Source organism: Oncorhynchus mykiss, chromosome 2 (assembly GCF_057628025.1).
Source record: "Oncorhynchus mykiss isolate SJ-2025 chromosome 2, ASM5762802v1, whole genome shotgun sequence".
Classification (NCBI taxonomy): Eukaryota; Metazoa; Chordata; class Actinopteri; order Salmoniformes; family Salmonidae; genus Oncorhynchus; species Oncorhynchus mykiss.
In genome coordinates, this window is record NC_143023.1 from 84,895,434 (window position 1) to 84,917,783 (window position 22,350).

Consider the following 22,350-nt stretch of genomic DNA (forward strand, 5'->3'; position numbering starts at 1 on the left):
CTGATCTGAGGAGCAATAACACTTAAAGTGATAATTCTAAGACTTAAGCCAAAGGGCTGGTCACCATTCAAACACAATCTGTCCCCTCCAATCTGTTCCATAGCCAAACATTTGTCAAGGGCCTCAAGTGTGTGTGTATGTGCTTGTGCATGTGTCCTTGCATGCGTGTGTGTGTGTTTTTTTGCATGCGTGTATGCGTTGTTTACAGTATCTGGGAGTCATGGTGTTTGTGCAGGCTTTGGTACGCAATTTCTCAGCTCCATGCATGATGTGCAGGGGCTGTGGAGAGTGGATGGGATGTACTGTATAGCATGGGCTTCACTGGAGCTGCTGAGCAGTGTGTCTGGTGAGTGGTTGCCCTCTGCCGTGAATAATGCAATGAGTGGTGTGGGTGGCAGAGGAAGTAGGTATTGCCTGATGATAAACACAGCTTTCACTCAGTCAAATTGCACTCAGCAGCACAACAATATATAGGCTACATGCAAAGAAATAGAATAGATAAGTACCGGTAGCTAAATAAAATTAGATGGCAAGCTCTATGTCATCCCTTACTTAGCCCAACAACAGTACCTTGTATTTACATTGAACAAAAATATTAATTCAACATGTAAAGTGTTGGTCCCATGATTCATGAGCTGAAATAAAAAATGTTCCAAACCCACAAAAAGCTTATTTCTCTCAAATATTGTGCACAAATTTGTTAACATCTCTGTTAGTGAGGATTTCTCCTTTGTCAAGATAATCCATACATGTGGCATATCAAGAAGCTGATTAAACAGCATGATCATTACACAGGTGCACCTTGTGCTGGGGACATTAAAAGGACACTAAAATGTGCCGTTTTGTCAACACAACACAATGCCACATATGTCTCAAGTTTTGAGGGAGCGTGCAATTGGAATGCTGACTGCAGGAATGTCCCCCAGAGCTGTTGCCAGAGAATTGAATGTTCATTTTTCTACCAATGTTCTTTTAGAGAATTTGGCAGTACGTCTAACTGGCCTCACAACCGCAGACCACGTGTAACCTCGCCAGTCCAGGACCTTCACAGTCGGCTTCTTCACCTGCGGGATTGTCTGAGACCAGCCACCCGGACAGCTGATGAAACTGTGGGATTGGACAACCAAAGAATTTCTGCACAAAGTGTCAGAAACCTTCTCAGGGAAGCTCATCTGCGTGCTTGTCATCATCTTCAGGGTCTTGACCTGACTGCAGTCGGCGTAGTCACCGACTTCAGTTGACAAATGCTTACCTTTGATGGCCACTGGCACGCTGGAGAAGTGTGCTCTTCATGGATGAATCCCGGTTTCAACTGTACTGGGCAGATGGCAGACAGTGTATATGGTGTCATGTGGGCGAGCAGTTTGCTTATGTCAATGTTGTGAACAGAATGCCCAATGTGGCAGTGGGATTATGGTATGGGCAGGCATAAACTAAGGACAACGAACACAATTGCATTTTATCGATGGCAATTTGAAAATATTTACAAATATTTTTTCTGCTAATACAGGAATATTAAAGAACCACTGCACTACTTTTGTGATTTAAGAAAAATGTATAAATATTTTTGTAAATATATTTTGGGGCTTTGGAGCAGCATAAATTCACTGACTAGACCCCTATTCCTATATCGTCTCACTGAATATAGGAATAGGTGGACAATCAAGCAGAATGGACTGATGTCACACGCGCAAGGTGAGGTGGTGGTGCCATGTCTTCCAAGCATCAAGACTTGCTTCCTGTCTTATCATCGCATTCAACCAGAGTAAAGTTGAACTTTATATAATAAGCTGCTTTGCAATTCGACAAAATGGCAATTAGATCAAGCAAAGCGTGAGCTCTTCTACGTTTTGGAGCTGCCTGCGCTGAAATGGGCTCATTAGAGGACAAGTTACTGCGCTATTAATAGGCTTAGTTAAATAGGCAATAGGCAATGCTTGCAATAGTTTCGTGGAAAATGAGCTGACATGAACATCTATGAGGCCTGATCAAGACATCACAGCAATAGGGACGTTGGATTATATTTTTAGAAACCAATTGTGTTGGGAACATTTCTGCTAGTGTGCGTCGCACCTGCTCTGGAGCAGCGTACACCGCTGGAGAATATGGAATGCCGTTTAATGGATTCCTTTTGCCCAAAGGTTGCAAAGTGAAGAGTGGTTGCTTTATGCTCTCCTAGAAAGCACATGTGAGATAGGTAACTTTTGCACTCTGGATTCCAGAACACGTTTATCTGCTAAAACGGGTTGCTATTCTTGTGGGACTTTATGTACTCTTTTCATCTTTGAATTGTAAGAGCCATTTTGTAAAATGTCATAGATGTGGAACATTTTTGACAAACAGAACTCCGACTAAATCCTTAAATATATACAATTTCATCCTATTTTGATCCATATCGAGACACCATCTCTGTGGCTCTTATGGGAATGAAACACTCCTCCCGCTGTATGCTCCTCAGGAGAAAAATGGCGGAGTCCGAGAGCACTGAGGTAGGTGTGCAAGTTACGATAAATTAATGTAGGCTACACTAAATATATGAGTGATGAATAGGCTAGTGCAATGAGCTGTCAGGTTTGATTATCATTTCGAGGATGCAAAACCCATCCAGAGTAGGCTGGTACCTCTGAGATGTATTTTCTAGTACTCATCGGGTCCACTCTTGTGCACCAAATGCCCTTCGGTGACAGTGGCACGCTCCACTCATGGCATATAATTTTAATCAAAGCATAAAATAGTGACTTCAAATTGTTCTCTGAGCATAAATTGAGTCTTGTGACACCCTGTTTCATGGTAGCCTAGCTATCATAATGATAGCCTACTCGTGTGTCTGCCACCAACTATTTGTTTGTCTCTTATTCTGAGAAATGTCGCACTCCGTCACAGGTAAAGATTCAGAGCGATGTGATTTAGGGCGCGAAGATTTGAGCTCGTGCGTCTTCCCTTGTCCTGTAGCTGCATTGCTGGACCATGCGCCGAATTGTCGACTAAAAACGAGTGTTATAACCAACATATGTTTTTAGTTTGTTGTTAGATTGTTAGGCGAGTGTTTAAACAGATTTGAGCAGGAATCTGACAGGCCAAAATCCCGTTCAGACGAGTGAGAGGTCCCTTAGTTTAATCAGTAATGTGTGTTTATCACCAGTAGCTAGCTGAGTGTGTTTGGAAAATGCATATATTTCTATTAAATGTTGGATAGGGTATTGGGAAGTCCATAACTCATATTTGTATGCATAGCATAAAATAATCTGCTCAGCATAATATGACAGCCTAGAAATCAGTTTCAATTTAGAAGTATGAGCAGGGTCCATGCTATTCAGGAACATCCCAGCCCCCATGAAGTTGAAATTTAAAATGGTTAAGGGCAGGGGTGTAAAAAAACTTTAAAGTACTACTTAAGTCGTTTTTTGTGGTATTTGTACTTAACTATTTATATTTCTGACTACTTTTACTTCACTACATTCCTAAATAAAATGTGATTTTTACTCCATACATTTTCCCTGACACCCAGAAGTACTCCTTACATTTTTAATGCTTAGCAGGACAGGAAAATGGTCAAATTCACTCACTAATCAAGAGAACATCCCTGGTCATCCCGCATTACTGCCTGTGATCTGACGGACTCACAAAATGCAAAATGCTTCGTTTGTAAATTATTTCTGAGTTTTGGAGTGTGCCCCTAGCTATCTCTGAATTAAAAATATTAGCTTAAAATAAGGAACTTTAGAGCATTTATTATTTTACTTTTGATACTTAAGTATATTTTATCAATTACATTTACTTTTTTCAAACCAAATACTTTTACTCGAGTAGTATTTTACTGGGTGACTTTTACTTGAGTCATTTTCTATTAAGGAATCTTTACTTTTACTCAAGTATGACAATTAGGTACTTTTCCACTACTGGGGCAGGGTTTAGGGATATTTAGGGATATCAAGAGTTAACAAAGGGTTGAACATTTTCTGGACATTTTCCATGGAAGTTAACCCCGGGAATTTAGGGAATTTTGCTTAAATTCATCAAAAAAGTTAGCTTATAACAGTGAACCTTTTTTTGTGGGATACACAAGACAATTCTAGGTCTTGTGGCATATTTTTGTTAAACTATCCCCAATTCAATGGAATTGCAACCCTCTGCGTGCACAGTGCATTCTTCCATCACATGTGCAGTGCACTCTTCCATCACATGTACAGCTGATTCTCAAGATCTTGCACACTAATGAGATGCTATTGAGCCCACACTACTAAACTGTCTGAGCCAAGGACTACATGCTTTCTGGTAAGTTTTGATTACAATACTGGATGTGGTGAATATATTTTATGTGACATGCATGACTTTTTTTTGTTAACTAGTAAATAGTAGCCTACAGCAAAGTGTGTTTAAATCATTTCTAACTTGTTAGGAAGTTCTGCTAGTTAGTTTTTTTGCTACAATGTGGGTTTTAGCTTGCTTGAGCCTGCTAACTGAGGAGTGTTAATTCACTTGTTTCCATACATGTTTCATTTTAAAACATGTATCTTACACAGGAGTTGTTTAATCTGACTGCTTAACTATTAATCTGTACATGGAATTGTATTTATTTTTTTACTCATTTTTTTCTAATCTTTATAGGAAAATGCCATGGGCACAACCTGATGTGTGGAGATATTTCACTGCAACTAATGTAGATGGAAAGCATTGTACATTTGCAAATACTGTGCCAAGTCATTTGTGAAGAATGTAACAAAGATGCAGAATCATTTGGCCTAGTGCATGAAGTTCCCTCAGCGCTCACAACAAGCAACCTCTGACAAAAGTCCCTCTACTTCTACTCGAGGTGAAAATGATTAATCAGACACCTTATTGATAGCAACAGCTCATGGTCCTCCTGGAATCAGAAGTTTTTTTGACTCAATCGTGGAACGTAGTCAGAGAAATGCTGATGAATGTCTTGCTCGAGCTGTGTGTGCAACTGGTTCACCTCTGATGATCACAGCAATGTTTATTGGAAGAGATTTCTGAATGTTCTTCGCCCAGCATACACCCCTCCAACCAGACATGCTTTATCTACTAATTTGCTGGATGCGGAGGTCAGCAGAGTTCAAGTGAAGGTCAAGCAAATAATAGAGAAAGCAGACTGTATTGCAATCATCTCTGATGGGTGGTCGAATGTTCATGGCCAAGGAATAATTAACTACATAATCTCCACCCCTCAACCAGTATTCTGCAAGAGCACAGACACAAGGGACAACAGACACGCTGGTCTCTACATTGCAGATGAGCTGAAGGAAGTCATCAATGACCTTGGACCACAGAAGGTATTTGCACTGGTGACAGACAATGTTGCGAACATGAAGGCTGCTTGGTCTACCCTCACATCACACCCATATGACTGTGCTGCTCATGCATTGAATCTGCTCCTCAAGGACATCATGGCACTGAAAACAACGGATACACTCTACGAGAGCCAAGGAATGGTTAGGTATGTGAAGGTTCATCAAGTTACAGCTGCACCAAGCAAAGAGAGAAGAATAAGAGCATCACATTGAAGCTGTCCAACACATGGTGTTATCATGTTTGACAGTCTCCTGGAGGGGAAGGAGTCTCTCCAAGAAATGACCGTATCACAGTCTGCCGATATGGACTGCCCCATCAAGAGGATCCTCCTGGATGATATATTTTGGGAAAGAGTGGTAAGCAGTCTGAAACTCCTGAAACCTATGGCAGTAGCCATTGCACGGATTGAGGGAGACAATGCCATCCTGTCTGATGGTCAGACTCTGCTTGTAGATGTAAGAGAAGAAATCCGTACTGCCCTGCCCACTTCACTGTTGCTCCAAGCAGAGGAAACTGCAGTTCTGAAATACATAAAAAAGCCAGAAGACTTCTGCCTGAAGCCCATACACGCCGCAGCGTACATGGTGAACCCCAAGTATACAGGCAAGAGCATCCTGTGTGGTGCAGAGATCAACAAGGCCTGTGGTGTCATCACTACTGTGTCTCGCCACCTTGGCCTGGATGAGGGCAAGGTTCTTGGCAGTCTGGCGAAGTACACTTCCAAGCAACATATCTCATCAGCCACCTGGTGGAAGGAACTTTGTGGATCTGAGGCTCTTTCCCCTGTTGCCTCCATCCTCCAAATCCCACCAACATCAGCCGCCTCAGAGCGCAACTGGTCCTTGTTTGGGAACACACACATCAAGGCATGCAACAGGCTGACCAATACAAGGGTTGAAAAATTGGTGGCCATCTGAGCAAATTTGAGGCTTTTTGAGCCTGACAACAAGCCATCCTCAATAAGGTTGGAAAGTGACAGTGAAGAATAGGCCTCAGAGTCTGATGTTCAAGAGGTGGACATTGAGGAGGTCCAGGGAGAAGACATGGGAGCCTGAGAGGAAGACAACGAAAGCTTTAGTTTCTAGACTATGATTTTACTGATGTATGTAGAAAATGTTTTTGGGAGATACGATGGATCATTGGGGATCATTCAATATTCTTTCTTTTGTTGTTCAGTGAAATCATCCCATGTGAAGACTCATTTAATTAAAGTTAAATTCGTAAGTAACATTTTATTTTTTTATTTAATCATTTGCAATTGTCATACTTATGATAAGGTCAAAGGTTTATGTTTCTGTCTCCATATAATATGGTAAATACAGTGCATTGCGAAAGTATTCGGCCCCCTTGAAATTTGCGACCTTTTGCCACATTTCAGGCTTCAAACATAAAGATATAAAACTGTATTTTTTTGTGAAGAATCAACAACAAGTGGGACACAATCATGAAGTGGAACGACATTTATTGGATATTTCAAACTTTTTTAACAAATCAAAAACTGAAAAATTGGGCGTGCAAAATTATTCAGCCCCCTTAAGTTAATACTTTGTAGCGCCACCTTTTGCTGTGATCACAGCTGTAAGTCGCTTGGGGTATGTCTCTATCAGTTTTGCACATCGAGAGACTGACATTTTTTCCCATTCCTCCTTGCAAAACAGCTCGAGCTCAGTGAGGTTGGATGGAGAGCATTTGTGAACAGCAGTTTTCAGTTCTTTCCACAGATTCTCGATTGGATTCAGGTCTGGACTTTGAGTTGACCATTCTAACACCTGGATATGTTTATTTTTGAACCATTCCATTGTAGATTTTGCTTTATGTTTTGGATCATTGTCTTGTTGGAAGACAAATCTCCGTCCCAGTCTCAGGTCTTTTGCAGACTCCATCAGGTTTTCTTCCAGAATGGTCCTGTATTTGGCTCCATCCATCTTCCCATCAATTTTAACCATCTTCCCTGTCCCTGCTGAAGGAAAGCAGGCCCAAACCATGATGCTGCCACCACCATGTTGGACAGTGGGGATGGTGTGTTCAGGGTGATGAGCTGTGTTTCTTTTACGCCAAACATAACGTCTTGCATTGTTGCCAAAAAGTTCAATTTTGGTTTAATCTGACCAGAGCAGCTTCTTCCACATGTTTGGTGTGTCTCCCAGGTGGCTTGTGGCAAACTTTAAACGACACTTTTTATGGATATCTTTAAGAAATGGCTTTCTTCTTGCCACTCTTCCATAAAGGCCAGATTTGTGCAATATACGACTGATTGTTGTCCTATGGACAGAGTCTCCCACCTCAGCTGTAGATCTCTGCAGTTCATCCAGAGTGATCATGGGCGTCTTGGCTGCATCTCTGATCAGTCTTCTCCTTGTATGAGCTGAAAGTTTAGAGGGACGGCCAGGTCTTGGTAGATTTGCAGTGGTCTGATACTCCTTCCATTTCAATATTATCGCTTGCACAGTGCTCCTTGGGATGTTTAAAGGTTGGGAAATCTTTTTGTATCCAAATCCGGCTTTAAACTTCTTCACAACAGTATCTCGGACCTGCCTGGTGTGTTCCTTGTTCTTCATGATGCTCTCTGCGCTTTTAACGGACCTCTGAGACTATCACAGTGCAGGTGCATTTATACGGAGACTTGATTACACACAGGTGGATTGTATTTATCATCATTAGTCATTTAGGTCAACATTGGATCATTCAGAGATCCTCACTGAACTTCTGGAGAGAGTTTGCTGCACTGAAAGTAAAGGGGCTGAATAATTTTGCACGACCAATTTTTCAGTTTTTGATTTGTTAAAAAAGTAGAAATATCCAATAAATGTCGTTCCACTTCATGATTGTGTCCCACTTGTTGTTGATTCTTCACAAAAAAATACAGTTTTATATCTTTATGTTTGAAGCCTGAAATGTGGCAAAAGGTCGCAAAGTTCAAGGGGGCCGAATACTTTCGCAATGCACTGTATATCCAATGCGAAAAACATCTACATTTAAATGGTATTAATCTTAATTTGCATATATTTTCGTTAATTCCCATATGTTCCCGTTAATTCCCATATATTCCTGTTGATTTCCACAGAAAGTTTCCCAAAAATGTTCAACCGTAGGGATGTCCCAAGAATCCCAGATAGCATTGGATGCTGCTGCTTCCAATTATTCAAAAACTACTTCTCTTTGCTGACATGTTGGCACATATAAGAGGCATATACATATAAGAGGCAGACTGGCACTCTGTTTTTCAAAAGGTCTTCTGTAAATTATTCATCCACAAAGTTCTTTCAGACTCGGATAATACAGGGGAAAAACATTGTCAAACCCCTCATCCTGTCGATTCTCATTACTAAGGTAGAGTGTAGTAAGCGGACTAAGACCATTATCTGAGGGCAGTGTAGCCCTCCCCTGAAGTAATGGAATGAGCCTAGTTGGATGTGAAGTGTTTGAGTGCCGTGGTGGCAGGAGCCCAGATCCACAGTGGTTTTCTTGACTTCTGAAAGTGATAGACTCCCCTGACCAGGGCCAGAATACAGAACGGGCACACAGGGCACGCGAACCGGGACCCGGGACCCCCGACCCCACAGATAGCATGTGATAGCAAAATGTGTACAATTGCAGTAAATGGGCTTTAACACTTTAAAATGATCTGTACTTCTTGGCAAAATAGGAGGAAATTATCTTTAAAACTGTAACATTTTCCCTCAGCCTCATGGCAAAATGTAAACAATAGCTTGAGATGAGCTATAAAACAGCACAATTTTCTCTCTGACCCATGGCAGAAAGTGTAGAATTGCAGGAATTTAGCTTTAAAACTGCAATATTTGTTGTCAGTCTCATGACAGAATGTGTAGAATAGCATTATAAAACTGCAAATTCTTCCCACAAAATGTGTTAGAAGCTAGTGCCCCGGGGCCCCAAATGCGGTAGACTAGCCCTGAGAGCAATGATGCCTTCATGCACGAATTGCTCTTAGGGAACCATGGTCAATATCAGTCATTCATTTATGGGGAGTTTGTCATGTCTATTCTGATGAAGAGCAGCATAATCTGCCATGCACCTATTTCTGTTTCTGTTTCTGTATTTGTCTACTGTGGTTGTTCTCCAGACACCAAGGACTGAAGAGGTCACTTGAGGGTTAAGGGGCTGTGGTTTACACTAGCCAAAATAATGCTCCTCCCAAATAACAAGACAACATGTTGAAGTCCAAATCTGACTGGTCAGTGAACAGAGGTTGATGGGGACACATCCTGTACAGTGTCTTAACCTTAAAAAACATCAGATTGCACGTTCCCCTTTCACACAAAGGACCCATCATTCCGCTCTTGCATTCTGAGTGTCTGTGCTTAGTGGAATTACCTTTTTCTCTGTCATTCTATACACCCTGGAACATTCTCCTCAGGCATCTGATGTTGAGCACAGCAACTTAACAGATTTAGGGAAGGATCTCAGCATTTATTTAATTAATGTCTCCAATTAACATTCATTCAGAGAGTCTGAGGTCCATTGCAGGACAATACAACTCACTGAACTTTAGCAGATAGAAAGTAGTGGAGTTTTCTTCTATTTTTGTGGATGTTCCTGAGTAAAATATTCCCTGCTGTTTTGGGATGCGCTGTCAAATTTCACATGACGTGAATTGCACTCATTGTGTGTCATTTCCCGATGGAACATCAGTAAATAGATAATACCAGTGGATCTCAGCTTGGCAATTCACTGGCAGCGGCTAAAGGCTGGTTTTCTTTACATGCTTGACATGGCAATTGTACTATTTTCTGCTTGAGAGTAAAAGTTGAGGAATAAAAAATTGTGGTGAAAAAAAGATTACTGCAGTACCCATATAGATGACCGCTCAGTCCCCTGCAGCTAGACCATCCCCATTACGAAAGAAAACAAGGACAAAGACAAAGCTGCACAGTCAGATTGGCTGCTGAAAGCACAAGACAGAGGAGAAGCACTTATTGTTTTTAACAAGACCAGATCCATATCACTGACAGCCATGAGAGTGAAGTCTAAATCGTAAGATGTATGTGCACCGAGGAATAGAACAAATGGATTGAGTTGAATGCTCACATTAGATTTTTTCCCCCTCTGTCCTCTGATAATATGTCCAGAAGGGATCATTTTGGATCATTTTTCTCCTGCTGAGCTATGGGCTGATCAGACAGGCTTTTCTCTCCTCTCCCAGCATTCATTGCAGGTGACTATCAGAGTTTTACAGGCACACCTGTGTAGAATTATGTATCTTCTGCTTTCCTCAGACAGACAGATATACAGACAGAAATGTAACATTTACATTTTAGTCATTTAGCAGACGCTCTCACCCAGAGTGACTTACAGTAAGTAGTGAGAGCATACATTTCCGTACTTTTTCGTACAGACCTCAGGTCAATACTGTTATCGTTGTCTAGGAGAATAGGCTCTGTGAACTCACCTCTGGGGCACCATGGGAAAGCTAATGGCAGCTGAGAGATGAAAATAGCAAAGAATATAAATGTCTGCACGATCTAAGCTTTCCGCAGATTGTGAGGTGAATGCAAATAGTGTTATGTTCTCCAGAGTCAATGCATTGGGTTTTTGAGTTTTATCATCATTCAGTATGCCCTTCACCCACTGTTTCTCTATGGAAGACTTGACTTATCTGCCCCCACCCCATGAAGTCTTTATTGTGTATTACCATTCTCTCCCCCACCCTTAGCAGCAGCCACAGCCAATCCGCATCATCCAGTCTCAGCGCGTGCAGCCAACCTCGCTGCCCAAGCCTGTGCCCTCCATCCACCATGTCCCACAGCCGCCCCATACGCCCCACGCTGCCTCCCTGCCCAGCTGCCCTGGCCGGGGGAAGATGGCCAAGTTCCTCAACCCTGAGGAGATGACCTCCAGGGACTACTACTTTGACTCCTACGCCCACTTTGGCATCCATGAGGTAGGGCTGCCCTGTGGCTGTATGTAATGTATCAAGCATCTCAAAGTGGTAGTGCTGATCTATGATCAGCAAAAGATTAGACGGGGGGGGGGGGGGGGGGGGTGCTTGAGTTTAGATGAGCCTTCCTACTCTATATTATGATTATGATGATTATTATTCCTACTTTGCGATACCATGTAAATACAGGCCCACTTCTTACCTACTGTGTCTTTACATGACTATGTAAAGTTTGTGTCACAATAGACTGGCCCACTTTAGAACATATCACAGTAGTGCATCTCATCCCCAGAGATGTACTGTGTTTCAGGGAGTAAGGGAGGAAGATGTCAGAAGGGTGCAGAGCATCTTTCAAGTTAGACCTGTGAGATGAGGTTTATTCTGTGACATTTTTAGAATGTAAGTCAGATGGGTTTTAATCATTTCTGCTCTGTAAATGTTTCTGTCAGAGAGAGAATGGCTGAAATTACTTAAGAGGGATATGCAGTAACGCATTGTTTTTCACTGTACCAGTGTGTCTGAAATGACTGCAGATTAATATCTACATAGCCTGTGCAATTATGATTTTTATCCATACTACACTAATCTAGATTTGGACATCTCCCACCCTGACATCAATCATTTTTCACTGAGCAGGAGATGCTGAAGGACGAAGTGAGGACGCTGACCTACAGAAACTCCATGTACCACAACAAGCACGCTTTTAAAGACAAGATCGTCCTTGATGTGGGCAGTGGGACTGGTATCCTGTCCATGTTTGCAGCCAAGGCAGGAGCCAAGCACGTGTATGGGGTAAGAAAAGCTTTCTCCCTCCATGCGCCCTGTCCGGTCTCAAACTAGAATGTTATCAGTCAGAACCATTATGACAGACAGCATCAGGAAATGCTGTGAAACCTAGCCTGACAATATGCTCGCTCTCCCCAGACTGTCTTTGTGTGTGTGTGTGAATTTGGACAAATGTTCTGCCAATACCGAGGCTGTGCAACACTAACTTCTCAATGCCTGCAAGTTGCAACTATATCGTTCCATCCGTCATTCTATTTTCCTGTTCTATTGGTTTTGATTTCCCATCTATATTCTACTGCAACCTATATGCAGTTTCCCGTCTTTGGTTTTATTATGCTCTCACTGTGAGCTCTGGGGCCATGCCGTTATCAGATCCATCACTTAGACTCCACCAGAGAGACAAACCCCAGAGAACAGATCTGGGCTCGAGGCCAACTCTGAACTCTTCCATACAGAACACCACCCTGTCAGAGAGACGGCCTTTCACAGAGAAAAGGAACATCTAATGTTATTATAAAAAACAGATCAAAGACCTTTCATACAGAACATCAAAACTGACATCCCAGTATCAAAATGGAGGATCATTCCTAAGCAGTGGTAGACTCTCTAAATCACACAATTGGAGTAAAATCCTGTATCACCATTGCTGAACTGATAAGCCACAGTCTAGGAGTTTAATTAACAGGAAAAGCACACCCAACTACAGCAGTGATGACATCTATGCTACTGTAAGTCCTTCACACTAAATAGTTTAACAGTTCTTATGCAGATGTTTGCCTGCCGTAAAGCCTACCTAGTAGAAGTTATTCCTAAGAGGTGTGCTATGTGTGTGACTATGGGAGACTATCTCCAGGTAGGAGCTGTGTGACTGCCTGTGGGTGATAGGTAGTGATGCCTCCTGGCCCCAGTGAGAGCTGAGAGATGTGAGGGGCATATAGATCTCTGTGGGAGAGAGTGCCCACTCAGGAATGGCACTGAAAGTAGATATATGTCCCCGTCTTGGGCAAGTGGAGAAATCAGTGCCCACACACACACACACACAGGCTACACAAATCAATGGCATACTCTCCTCCACATGCCGTTATACAGCAGGTCAGGCCTTGGGGAACAGATGTGGTGGCAGGCTGGCAGATGACCATGGGCACTGGGGTGTAGAGGGCCAGGCATGCCCCAGGTGACAGCCCCAGAACAGCGAGGCACGGAGCGGGCAGGCCTCAGCTGGGTCCCTCTACCCTGGCTTTACAAAGGGCCCAAGCATTAGCCAGCTCCACCCTGTTGCCCTGTTCCAGAGTTCATTACAGATTGAGATCCACATGGTTGGTGTAGAGCATGATTCCCCTTGTACACCTCAGACATACACATCCATAGTAGGCTGTGGAGCATACATGGAGGAAAAATCGATACCTTCAGAATCCTGACACTTTTAAAGTTCAATATTGATCAGTATGACTGTGTCCCGGGGCCTGCTTTATTAATGTGAAGGCTTTCAATGGAAGTCTCCACAGTTGATGGATGAGTGCTTTCATTGTAGAAAAACGTGTATAGTGAGCTGTTGGGCTCTCCTGGTGGGGTTCCAGACTATGGGCCTCAGCCCCCTACAGTGTGGCCATGGTGAAAGCCAGACAGGGAGGCAGAGTACCACTGACAGGGGGAGAGATGCTTTTTTATACAGGCAGAGAGCAAAGTGTGAAAATATGACATTTTATTCAGACACCTAACTCGCTGTGCTCTGTGTTTGTGTGAAAGGGAGAGAGAGAGAGAGAATAGAGATATAGAAAAGGCAAGCGTGCGAGAGGTTCTTCAGGTCCTGCTGAACTTGGGTTCCCGAGTGGCGCTGCAGTCTAAGGCACTGCATCTCAGTGCTAGATGTGTCACTACAGACATCCTGGTTCAAATCCAGGCTGTATCACAACCGGCTGTGATTGGGAGTCCTATAGGGCAGAGCACAATTGGCCCAGTGTCGTCCAGGTTTGGCCGGTGTAGGCCATCATTGTAAATAAGAATTTGTTCTTAACTGACTTGCCTGGTTAAATAAAATTGTACATTACCTGAAGAACACAGCTCTGACAGCTGAGCACAGGAAAGGACAGACTGTTATATTATTTGTTTCTACAACTCTACTGAAGAAGACTTCAAATCAAATTTTATTTGTCATGCTTTGTAAACAACAGGTGTAGACTACCAGTGAAATGCTTGCTTATGGATCCTTTTCCAACAATGCAGAGTTAAATTAAATTGTAATAGTGACACAAGGAAAAAATACAGTGAATAACGAATAATAATGAGTAAAAATAACATGGCTATATACAGGAAGTACTTGTAATGTCGATGTGCAATGGTACTAGGTAATTGAGGTAATGATGTATACTCAACAAAACTAAACGCAACATGCAACAATTTCAAAGATTTTACTGAGTTACAGTTCATTTGTAAGGAAATTAATCTATGGATTTCACATGACTGGGAATACAGATATGCATCTGTTGGTCACATACAGTGCGTTCTTGTCCTAGTCCTCTTCAATGGCTGTGCGACATGGGGCCGTCCATTTTCATGCTGAAACTTGAGGTGATGGTGGCAGATGAATGGCACGACAAGCCTCCAGGATCTTGTCACGGTATCTCTGTGCGTTCAAATTGCCATTGATTAATATGCAATTGTGTTCGTTGTCCTGTCCGTAGCTTATGCCTGTCCATTCCATAACCCCACCGCCACCATGTGGCACTCTGCTTACAATGTTGACATCAGCAAACCGCTCAACAACATGCCAACAGGCGGCTTATGGTAGAGAAATGAACATGACATTTTCTGACACTAGCTCTGGCGGTTATTTCTGCAGGCAGCATGCCAATTGCACGCTCCCTCAACTTGAAACATCTGTTGCATTGTGTTGTGTGACAACTGCATATTTTAGAGTGGCCTTTTGTCCTCAGCACAAGGTGCACCTGTGTAATGATCATGCTATTTAATCAGCTTTTTGAAATATCACACCTGTCAGGTGGATGGATTATCTTGGCAAAGGAGAAATGCTCACTAACAGGGATGTAAATACATTTGTGCACAAAATGTGAGAGAAATAAGCTTTTTGTGCTGATGGAACATTTCTGGGATATTTTATTTCAGCTCATGAAACATGGGACCAACACTTTACATGTTGTTCAGTGTACATATAGGTAGGGGTAAAGTGACTAGGCAACAGGATAGATAATAGACAGTAGCAGCAACGTGTCAAAGGGTTAGTGTGTGTAACTGAGTCAGGTTTGTAGGCCTCCTTGCTCGCACACGCTTTTTCAGTTCGGCCCAAAAAAATTCTATGGGATTGAGGTCAGTGCTTTTTGATGGCCACTCCAATACCTTGACTTTGTTGTCCTTAAGCCATTTTGCCACAACTTTGTATGCTTGGGGTCATTGTCCATTTGGAAGACCCATATGTGACCAAGCTTTAACTTCCTGACTGATGTCATGAGATGTTGCTTCAATATATCTACATAATTTTCCTGCCTCATGATGCCATCTATTTTGTGAAGTGCACCAGTCCCTTCTGCAGCAAAACACTCCACAACATGATTTTTCCACCCCCGTGCTTCACGGTTGGGATGGTGTCTTCGGCTTGCAAGCCTCCCCCTTTTTCCTCCAAACATAACGATGGTCATTATGGCCAAACAGTTCTATTTTTGTTTCATCAGACCAGAGGACTTTTCTCCAAAAAGTACGATCTTTTTCCCCATGTGCAGTTGCAAACCGTAGTCTTCTCCCTTGCTGAGCGGCCTTTCAGGTTATGTCGATATAGGACTCGTTTTGCTGTGGATATAGATCCTTTTGTACCTGTTTCCTCTAGTATCTTCACAAGGTATTTTGCTGCTGTTCTGGGATTGATTTGCACTTTTCGCACCAAAGTACATTCATCTCTAGGAGACAGAATGCGTCTCCTTCCTGAGTGGTATGACGGCTGCGTGGTCCCATGGTGTTTATACTTGCGTACTATTGTTTGTACAGAGAAACGAGGTGTTGGCTGATTTCATTTGATTTTCCCATGATGTCAAGCAAAGAGGCACTGAGTTTGAAGGTAGGCATTGTGATACAGTGAATTGTAAGTGAAATAATCTGTCTGTAAACAATTGTTGGAAAAGTGACTTGTGTCATGCACAAAGTAGATGTCCTAACCAACTTGCCAAAACTATAGTTTATTAACAAGAAATTTGTGGAGTGGTTGAAAAACAAGTTTTAATGACTCCAACCTATGTGTTCTTCCGACTTCAACTGTACATCTCGCTGTTTTTGCTATCTATCATCAAGACCGGACTGCAGACTGGTAAGACGAAGGGATGAGGGGTGTGTCTATTTAACAACAGCTGGTGTGCGATCAATAATATGAAGGAAGTCTCAAGTTTTTGCTGACCTTTGTTAGAATACCCCGTTGTAAGCTGCAGACCATACTTACCACAGACTCATCTCTTCAGTGGGTCATATGATTGAGTGTAGTCTGGCCCAGGAGTGGGAAGGTGAACGGAAAGGCTCTGGAGCAACGAACCGCCCTCGCTGTCTCTGCCTGGCCGGTTCCCCTCTTTCCACTGGGATTCTCTGCCTCTAACCCTATTACAGGGGCTGAGTCACTGGCTTACTGGGGCTCTCTCATGCCGTCCCTGGAGGGGGTGCGTCACCTGAGTGGGTTGATTCACTGATGTGGTCATCCTGTCTGGGTTGCCCCCCCCCCCCCCTTTGGTTGTGCCGTGGAGGAGGTCTTTGTGGGCTATACTCAGCCTTGTCTCAGGATGGTAAGTTGGTGGTTGAAGATATCCCTCTAGTGGTGTGGGGGCTGTGCTTTGGCAAAGTGGGTGGGGTTATATCCTTCCTGTTTGGCCCTGTCCGGTGGTGTCCTCGGATGGGGCCACAGTGTCTCCTGACCCCTCCTGTCTCAGCCTCCAGTATTTATGCTGCAGTAGTTTATGTGTCGGGGGGACTAGGGTCAGTTTGTTATATCTGGAGTACTTCTCCTGTCCTATTCGGTGTCCTGTGTGAATCTAAGTGTGCGTTCTCTAATTCTCTCCTTCTCTCTTTCTTTCTCTCTCTCGGAGGACCTGAGCCCTAGGACCATGCCCCAGGACTACCTGACATGATGACTCCTTGCTGTCCCCAGTCCACCTGGCCTGCTGCTGCTCCAGTTTCAACTGACCTGAGCCCTAGGACCATGCCCCAGGACTACCTGACATGATGACTCCTTGCTGTCCCCAGTCCACCTGACCGTGCTGCTGCTCCAGTTTCAACTGTTCTGCCTTATTATTATTTGACCATGCTGGTCATTTATGAACATTTAAACATCTTGGCCATGTTCTGTTATAATCTCCACCCGGCACAGCCAGAAGAGGACTGGCCACCGCACATAGCCTGGTTCCTCTCTAGGTTTCTTCCTAGGGTTTGGCATTTCTAGGGAGTTTTTCCTAGCCACCGTGCTTCTACACCTGCATTGCTTGCTGTTTGGGGTTTTAGGCTGGATTTTTGTACAGCACTTTGAGATATCAGCTGTTGTAGGGCTATATAAATAAATTTGATTTGATTACCAAGGGAGTTTTCATCTATAGTTTTCGTAGCTGTCTATTTACCATCACAAACCGTTTCTTCAAGTCCTGGACTTCCAGTGCCAACTACTTTCTCAGAACTCATCTGTTGGACGGAGTTAGAGAGCAGCATGTTCCACCATTGTTGATTTGATTTGTCATCCACACATCTGACGCACAATAGTGCCATTCTGAAGTATTTTTCAGTTAATTAGTTTTCTTTGGTGATCAGTGATATCGGTGTCAAAATGTTTGAAGTGATGTTTGTTTTGTTTTTTCCCCAGATTGAATGTTCCAGTATATCGGAATACTCTGAGAAAATCATCAAGTCTAACCACCTGGACAGTGGTAAGAGCTGAAGGTCTTTCTTATTCACTGTGCCTATTTACTTTTCTCCTCGGAGATGCAGTACAACAAAGATGTGACCGTGACTGTCATTGTCTAAAAGGGGAGGATTCACCAAGATCGTGGGAAGTTGTCCATCTGTGTGTGAGAGGAAATATGGCTAATTTAAAACATAATGCGAATGTAACTATATTCTCACTTCTCTGTAGAAAACAAGTGAGTTTACTTCTTGGGGATCAATTTCACAATTTGTACAGTGATATTTAATAGGGGATTAACCACATATTCATGCAAAATGTTTACTCAGCTAACAGCCAAGTTGCGATTTAAGCTCTACCAAAATAATAGCATAGACAAAAAGTAGCATCAGCAAAATCAATCTTTCCAAAGCCCTGCCTGTTAAATATGGATGGAGTAATTGTGTGGACCAGCTCATTTGCAACTTCCAGTGTGTTTAGGGAAGCTTTTGGAAAGCCAATGACAGAGTGGTAACTGGTACCAAGCCTGGGAGCGTTCATTTTCATGCTGACAAAGACTTCTGTTCTCTGAGAAACTGTATTCAATAACTCCAGGTAGGAGAAGAAACGTGATTGTCGCCAACTCATCTCAGCCGGAGTGAGATTCCACTTATTTTCTTTAGCCTCCAGGTGAGCTGATTTATATGAGAACATTATGGACTGGCTGTGTGGCTCTGTATAGGGATAGCTACCACTTAGAAAACATACAGTGCATTCGGAAAGTATTCAGACCCCTTGCATTTTCCACATTTTATTATGTTACAGCCTTATTCTAAAATGGATTAAATTAAAGATTGTCCTCGTCAGTCTACACACAACACCCCATAATGACAAAGCTAAAACAGTTATTTTTTATAAAAATAACAGAAACCTTATTTACAAAAGTATTCAGATCTTTTGCTATGAGACTCGAAATTGAGCTCCGTTGCATCCTGTTTCCATTGATCATCCTTGAGATGTTTCTACAACTTGATTGGAGTCCACCTGTGGTAAATTCAATTGATTGAACATGATTTGGAAAGGTACGCAACCGTCTATATAAGGTCCCACAGTTGATGGTGCATGTCAGAGCAAAAACCAAGCCTTGAGGTCGAAGGAATTGTCCGTAGAACTCTGAGACAGGATTTTGTTGAGGCACATATCTGGGGAAGGGTACAAAAAATGTATGCAACAAGAACACAGTGGCCTCCATCATTCTTAAATGGAAGAAGTTTGGAACCACCAAGACTCTTCCTAGAGCTGGCCGCCTGGCCAAACTGAGCAATTGGGGGAGAAGGGTCTTGGTCATGGAGGTGAACACTCTTACAGAGCTCCAGAGTTCCTCTGTGGAGATCTTTCCAGAAGGACAACCATCTCTGCAGCACTCGACCACTCAGGCCTTTATTGTTGAGTGGCCAGATGGAAACCACTCCTCAGTAAAGGCACAGCACACTTGGGATTTGCTAAAAGGCACCTAAAGGACTCTCAGACCATGAGAAAAAAGATTCTCTGGTCTGATGAAACCAAGATTGAACTCTTTGGCCTGAATGCCAAGTGAGATGTCTGGAGGAAACCTGGCATCGTCCCTACGGTGAAGCATGGTGGTGGCAGCATCTTGGTGTCGGGATGTTTTTCAGCGGCAGGGACTAGTCGGGATTGAGGGAACCGTGACGTGAACTGAGCAATGAAAACCTGTCAGGACCTCAGACTGGGGCAAAGAATCACCTTCCAACAGGACAACAACTCTAAGCAAACAGCCACAAGAATGCAGGAGTGGCTTCGGGACGGTCTCTGAATGTCCTTGAATGGCCCAGCAAGAGCCTGGACTTGAACCTGATCAAACATCTCTGGAGAGACCTGAAAATAGCTGTGCAGCGACGCTCCCCATCCAACCTGACAGAGCTTGAGAGGATCTGCAAAGAAGAATGGGAGAAACTCCCCAAATACAGGTCTGCCAAGCTTGTAGCGTCATACCCAAGAAGACTCAAAGCTTTAATCGCTGCCAAAGATGCTTCAACAAGGTACGGAGTTAAGGGTCTGATTACTTATGTAAATGCCATATTTAAGTTTTTTATATTCATATATTAAAAACCTATTTTATATTTATAAAAACCTGTTTCTGCTTTGCCATTATGGGCTATAGTTTGAAACCCCCCCTGATTTAATCCATATTAGAATAAGGCTGCAACGTAACAAAATGTGAGGGGTCTGAATACTTTCCGAATGCACTGTATGTGTAGACAAAGCGCATACTGACTGGAAAAGGACTTTACATTTGTTCAACTTTAATCTCAAGAAGAGATACGTTTTTGTGGCTACAACAGTACTTTGAGCCCACTATTCAGTCATCATTAAAGGGTAAATCTGATTTGATCTGAATGTCAGAAACAACATGTTGTGTAAAGTGAATAGAAATGTGTGCTGTAGCCAAGGTCACCTAATTTTCCATGATGCACTCTACTCCTTGAAAAAGAAAGGAGAGCCGCACACTAGGAGCTCAGATGCAATAATTTAATAACCAATCATCTGTCGAATGTTGGTTATTAAATTATTGCATCTGAGCTCCTAGAGTGTGCGGTTCTCCTTTACATTTTCAAGTGTACTACACCGCTAGCCAGCACCTCGCCTAAATAGGTGTGCGTTTCTTTCGCCTCCAAATTACACTGTACTTGTCATTATTGCGTTACCCAAAAGCACTTCAGCCTAGCTTGAACAGAAGGGGAATCAGTCGCTCAAGTGAGGAACTTGATTATCCAAAAACGTTTTCCTTAGCCTAGGACACTTCAACAGGTGACTCTCCCAGAAAAAACAAAAGGATCTTTGTTTTTATTCATGGGACCAAACAGACAGGCTTGCGTTTCAGCATAAGACGCCTTCAGCAGAGCCTGAAACTCATTGGTTTGATCAGAGCTAACATATTTGTCTTTGTGTCATTTGTAAGTGCACTTACTCTACAGATGATCTAGGGTAAACGTGAAGATAGCCAGATAGAGATTTTGTTGTTTGTCAACTGGTGCGATACATTCGGAGCAACACAGGTTTGTCGCTGTGTAAGGGGGAGTCACACAAGGCACAGGGCCTTTTGCAGGGGGTGGATTTAGTGATTTGTCAAACAAATCAGTTCAAAAAGTAGGTTACCTTTGAACATTTATCCAAAATAACAGTGCACTGTGCACCTCCTCCAACTTTCCTTCAATTCACAAGTGGCTGAAACATCTCACTGGAGAAAGCATCCGAGCGAGTGAATCGGCCCTCTCTGTCTTACTATATGTAGCCTGTGTATCTGATGCTGTCTGGCCAAAAAAATTGTAGGAGGACATCTTTTGGTCCAGACAGCATCAGATACATGGGCTACACAAACATGTCCTCTGCCTCGAAGACGATGGCAGTATTTTACTAAAGAAATGTGTAGGCTCGAGTCACTGTGCACCTCGCTGCTGGGTCTCTCTTTGTAGTCCGTAATAGCCGGTGTAGTAGGATTCAATCCTAGTCCTGTATTGACACTTTGCCTGTTTGATGGTTCGTCTGAGGGCATAGCAGGATTTCTTATAAGCGTCCGGATTAGTGTCCCGCTCCTTGATAGCGGCAGCTCTAGCCTTTAGCTCGGTGCGGATGTTGCCCGTAATCAATGGCTTCAACGTCGTCGATGCACTTATTGATGAAGCCGGTGACTGAGGTGGTGTACTCCTCAATGCCATTGGATGAATCCCAGAACGCATTCCAGTCTGTGCTAGCAAAACAGTCCTGTAGCTTAGCATTTGATTCATTGGACCATTGAGCAAGTCACTGGTACTTCCTGCTTTAGTTTTTGTTTATAAGCAGGAATCAGGAGGATATAATTATGATCAGATATACCAAATGGAGGGAGAGGGAGAGCTTTGTCTCTGTGTGTGGAGTAAAGGTGGTCTAGAGTTTGTTTTTTTTTTCCTCTGGTTGCACATGAGGTAAAAATGGATTTAGGTTTGCCTGCATTAAAGTCCCCGGCCACTAGGAGCGCAGCTTCTAGATGTACATTTTCTTGTTTGCTTATGGCCTTATCTAGCTCGTTGAGTGCGGTTTTAGTGCCAGAATCGTTTTTTTGTGGTAAATAGACGGCTATGAATAATATAGATGAGAACTCTCTTGGTAGATAGAATCCCTCATGATACGCTGTAGATCACACTATCTCAGGCGAGCAATACCTCGAGACTTCTTTAATATTAGACATCGCGCACCAGCAGTTATTGACAAATAGACACACACCCTGTCCCTCATCTTACCAGATGTAGCTACCCTGTCCCTCATCTTACCAAACATAGCTACCCTGTCCTGTCAATGAACATATTTGCACACTCTTGGCATTCTCTCAACCAGCTTCACCTGGAATGCTTTTCCAACAGTCTTGATGGAGTTCCCAAATATGCTGAGCACATGTTGGCTGCTTTTCCTTCATTCTGCGGTCCGACTCATCCCAAAC

At 43.0% G+C, this 22,350-nt stretch overlaps 2 protein-coding genes across 5 annotated transcripts in view; one reads left to right on the plus strand and one right to left on the minus strand.

The window, feature by feature from the left end:
* Positions 1 to 22,350, minus strand: part of LOC110498022 (tetraspanin-9) — a 430,712-nt gene that overhangs the window by 390,668 nt on the left and 17,694 nt on the right. The gene's annotated exons all lie outside the window — the stretch shown is intronic.
* LOC110498034 (protein arginine N-methyltransferase 8-B) overlaps positions 1,640 to 22,350 on the plus strand; it is a 42,253-nt gene continuing 21,542 nt past the window's right edge. The window contains exons 1-5 of one of the 3 annotated variants that reach the window (XM_090210605.1): positions 2,364 to 2,489; positions 4,778 to 4,792; positions 10,994 to 11,215; positions 11,849 to 12,004; positions 17,838 to 17,901. In XM_090210605.1, the coding sequence (XP_090066731.1) occupies positions 2,421 to 2,489; positions 4,778 to 4,792; positions 10,994 to 11,215; positions 11,849 to 12,004; positions 17,838 to 17,901 (526 nt within the window). In that variant the 5' untranslated portion in view covers positions 2,364 to 2,420. Of the gene's footprint in view, positions 2,496 to 4,777; positions 4,793 to 10,804; positions 11,216 to 11,848; positions 12,005 to 17,837; positions 17,902 to 22,350 lie in introns of those variants that run through there. The other 2 variants (XM_090210611.1, XM_090210603.1) reach the window with 2 other exon arrangements.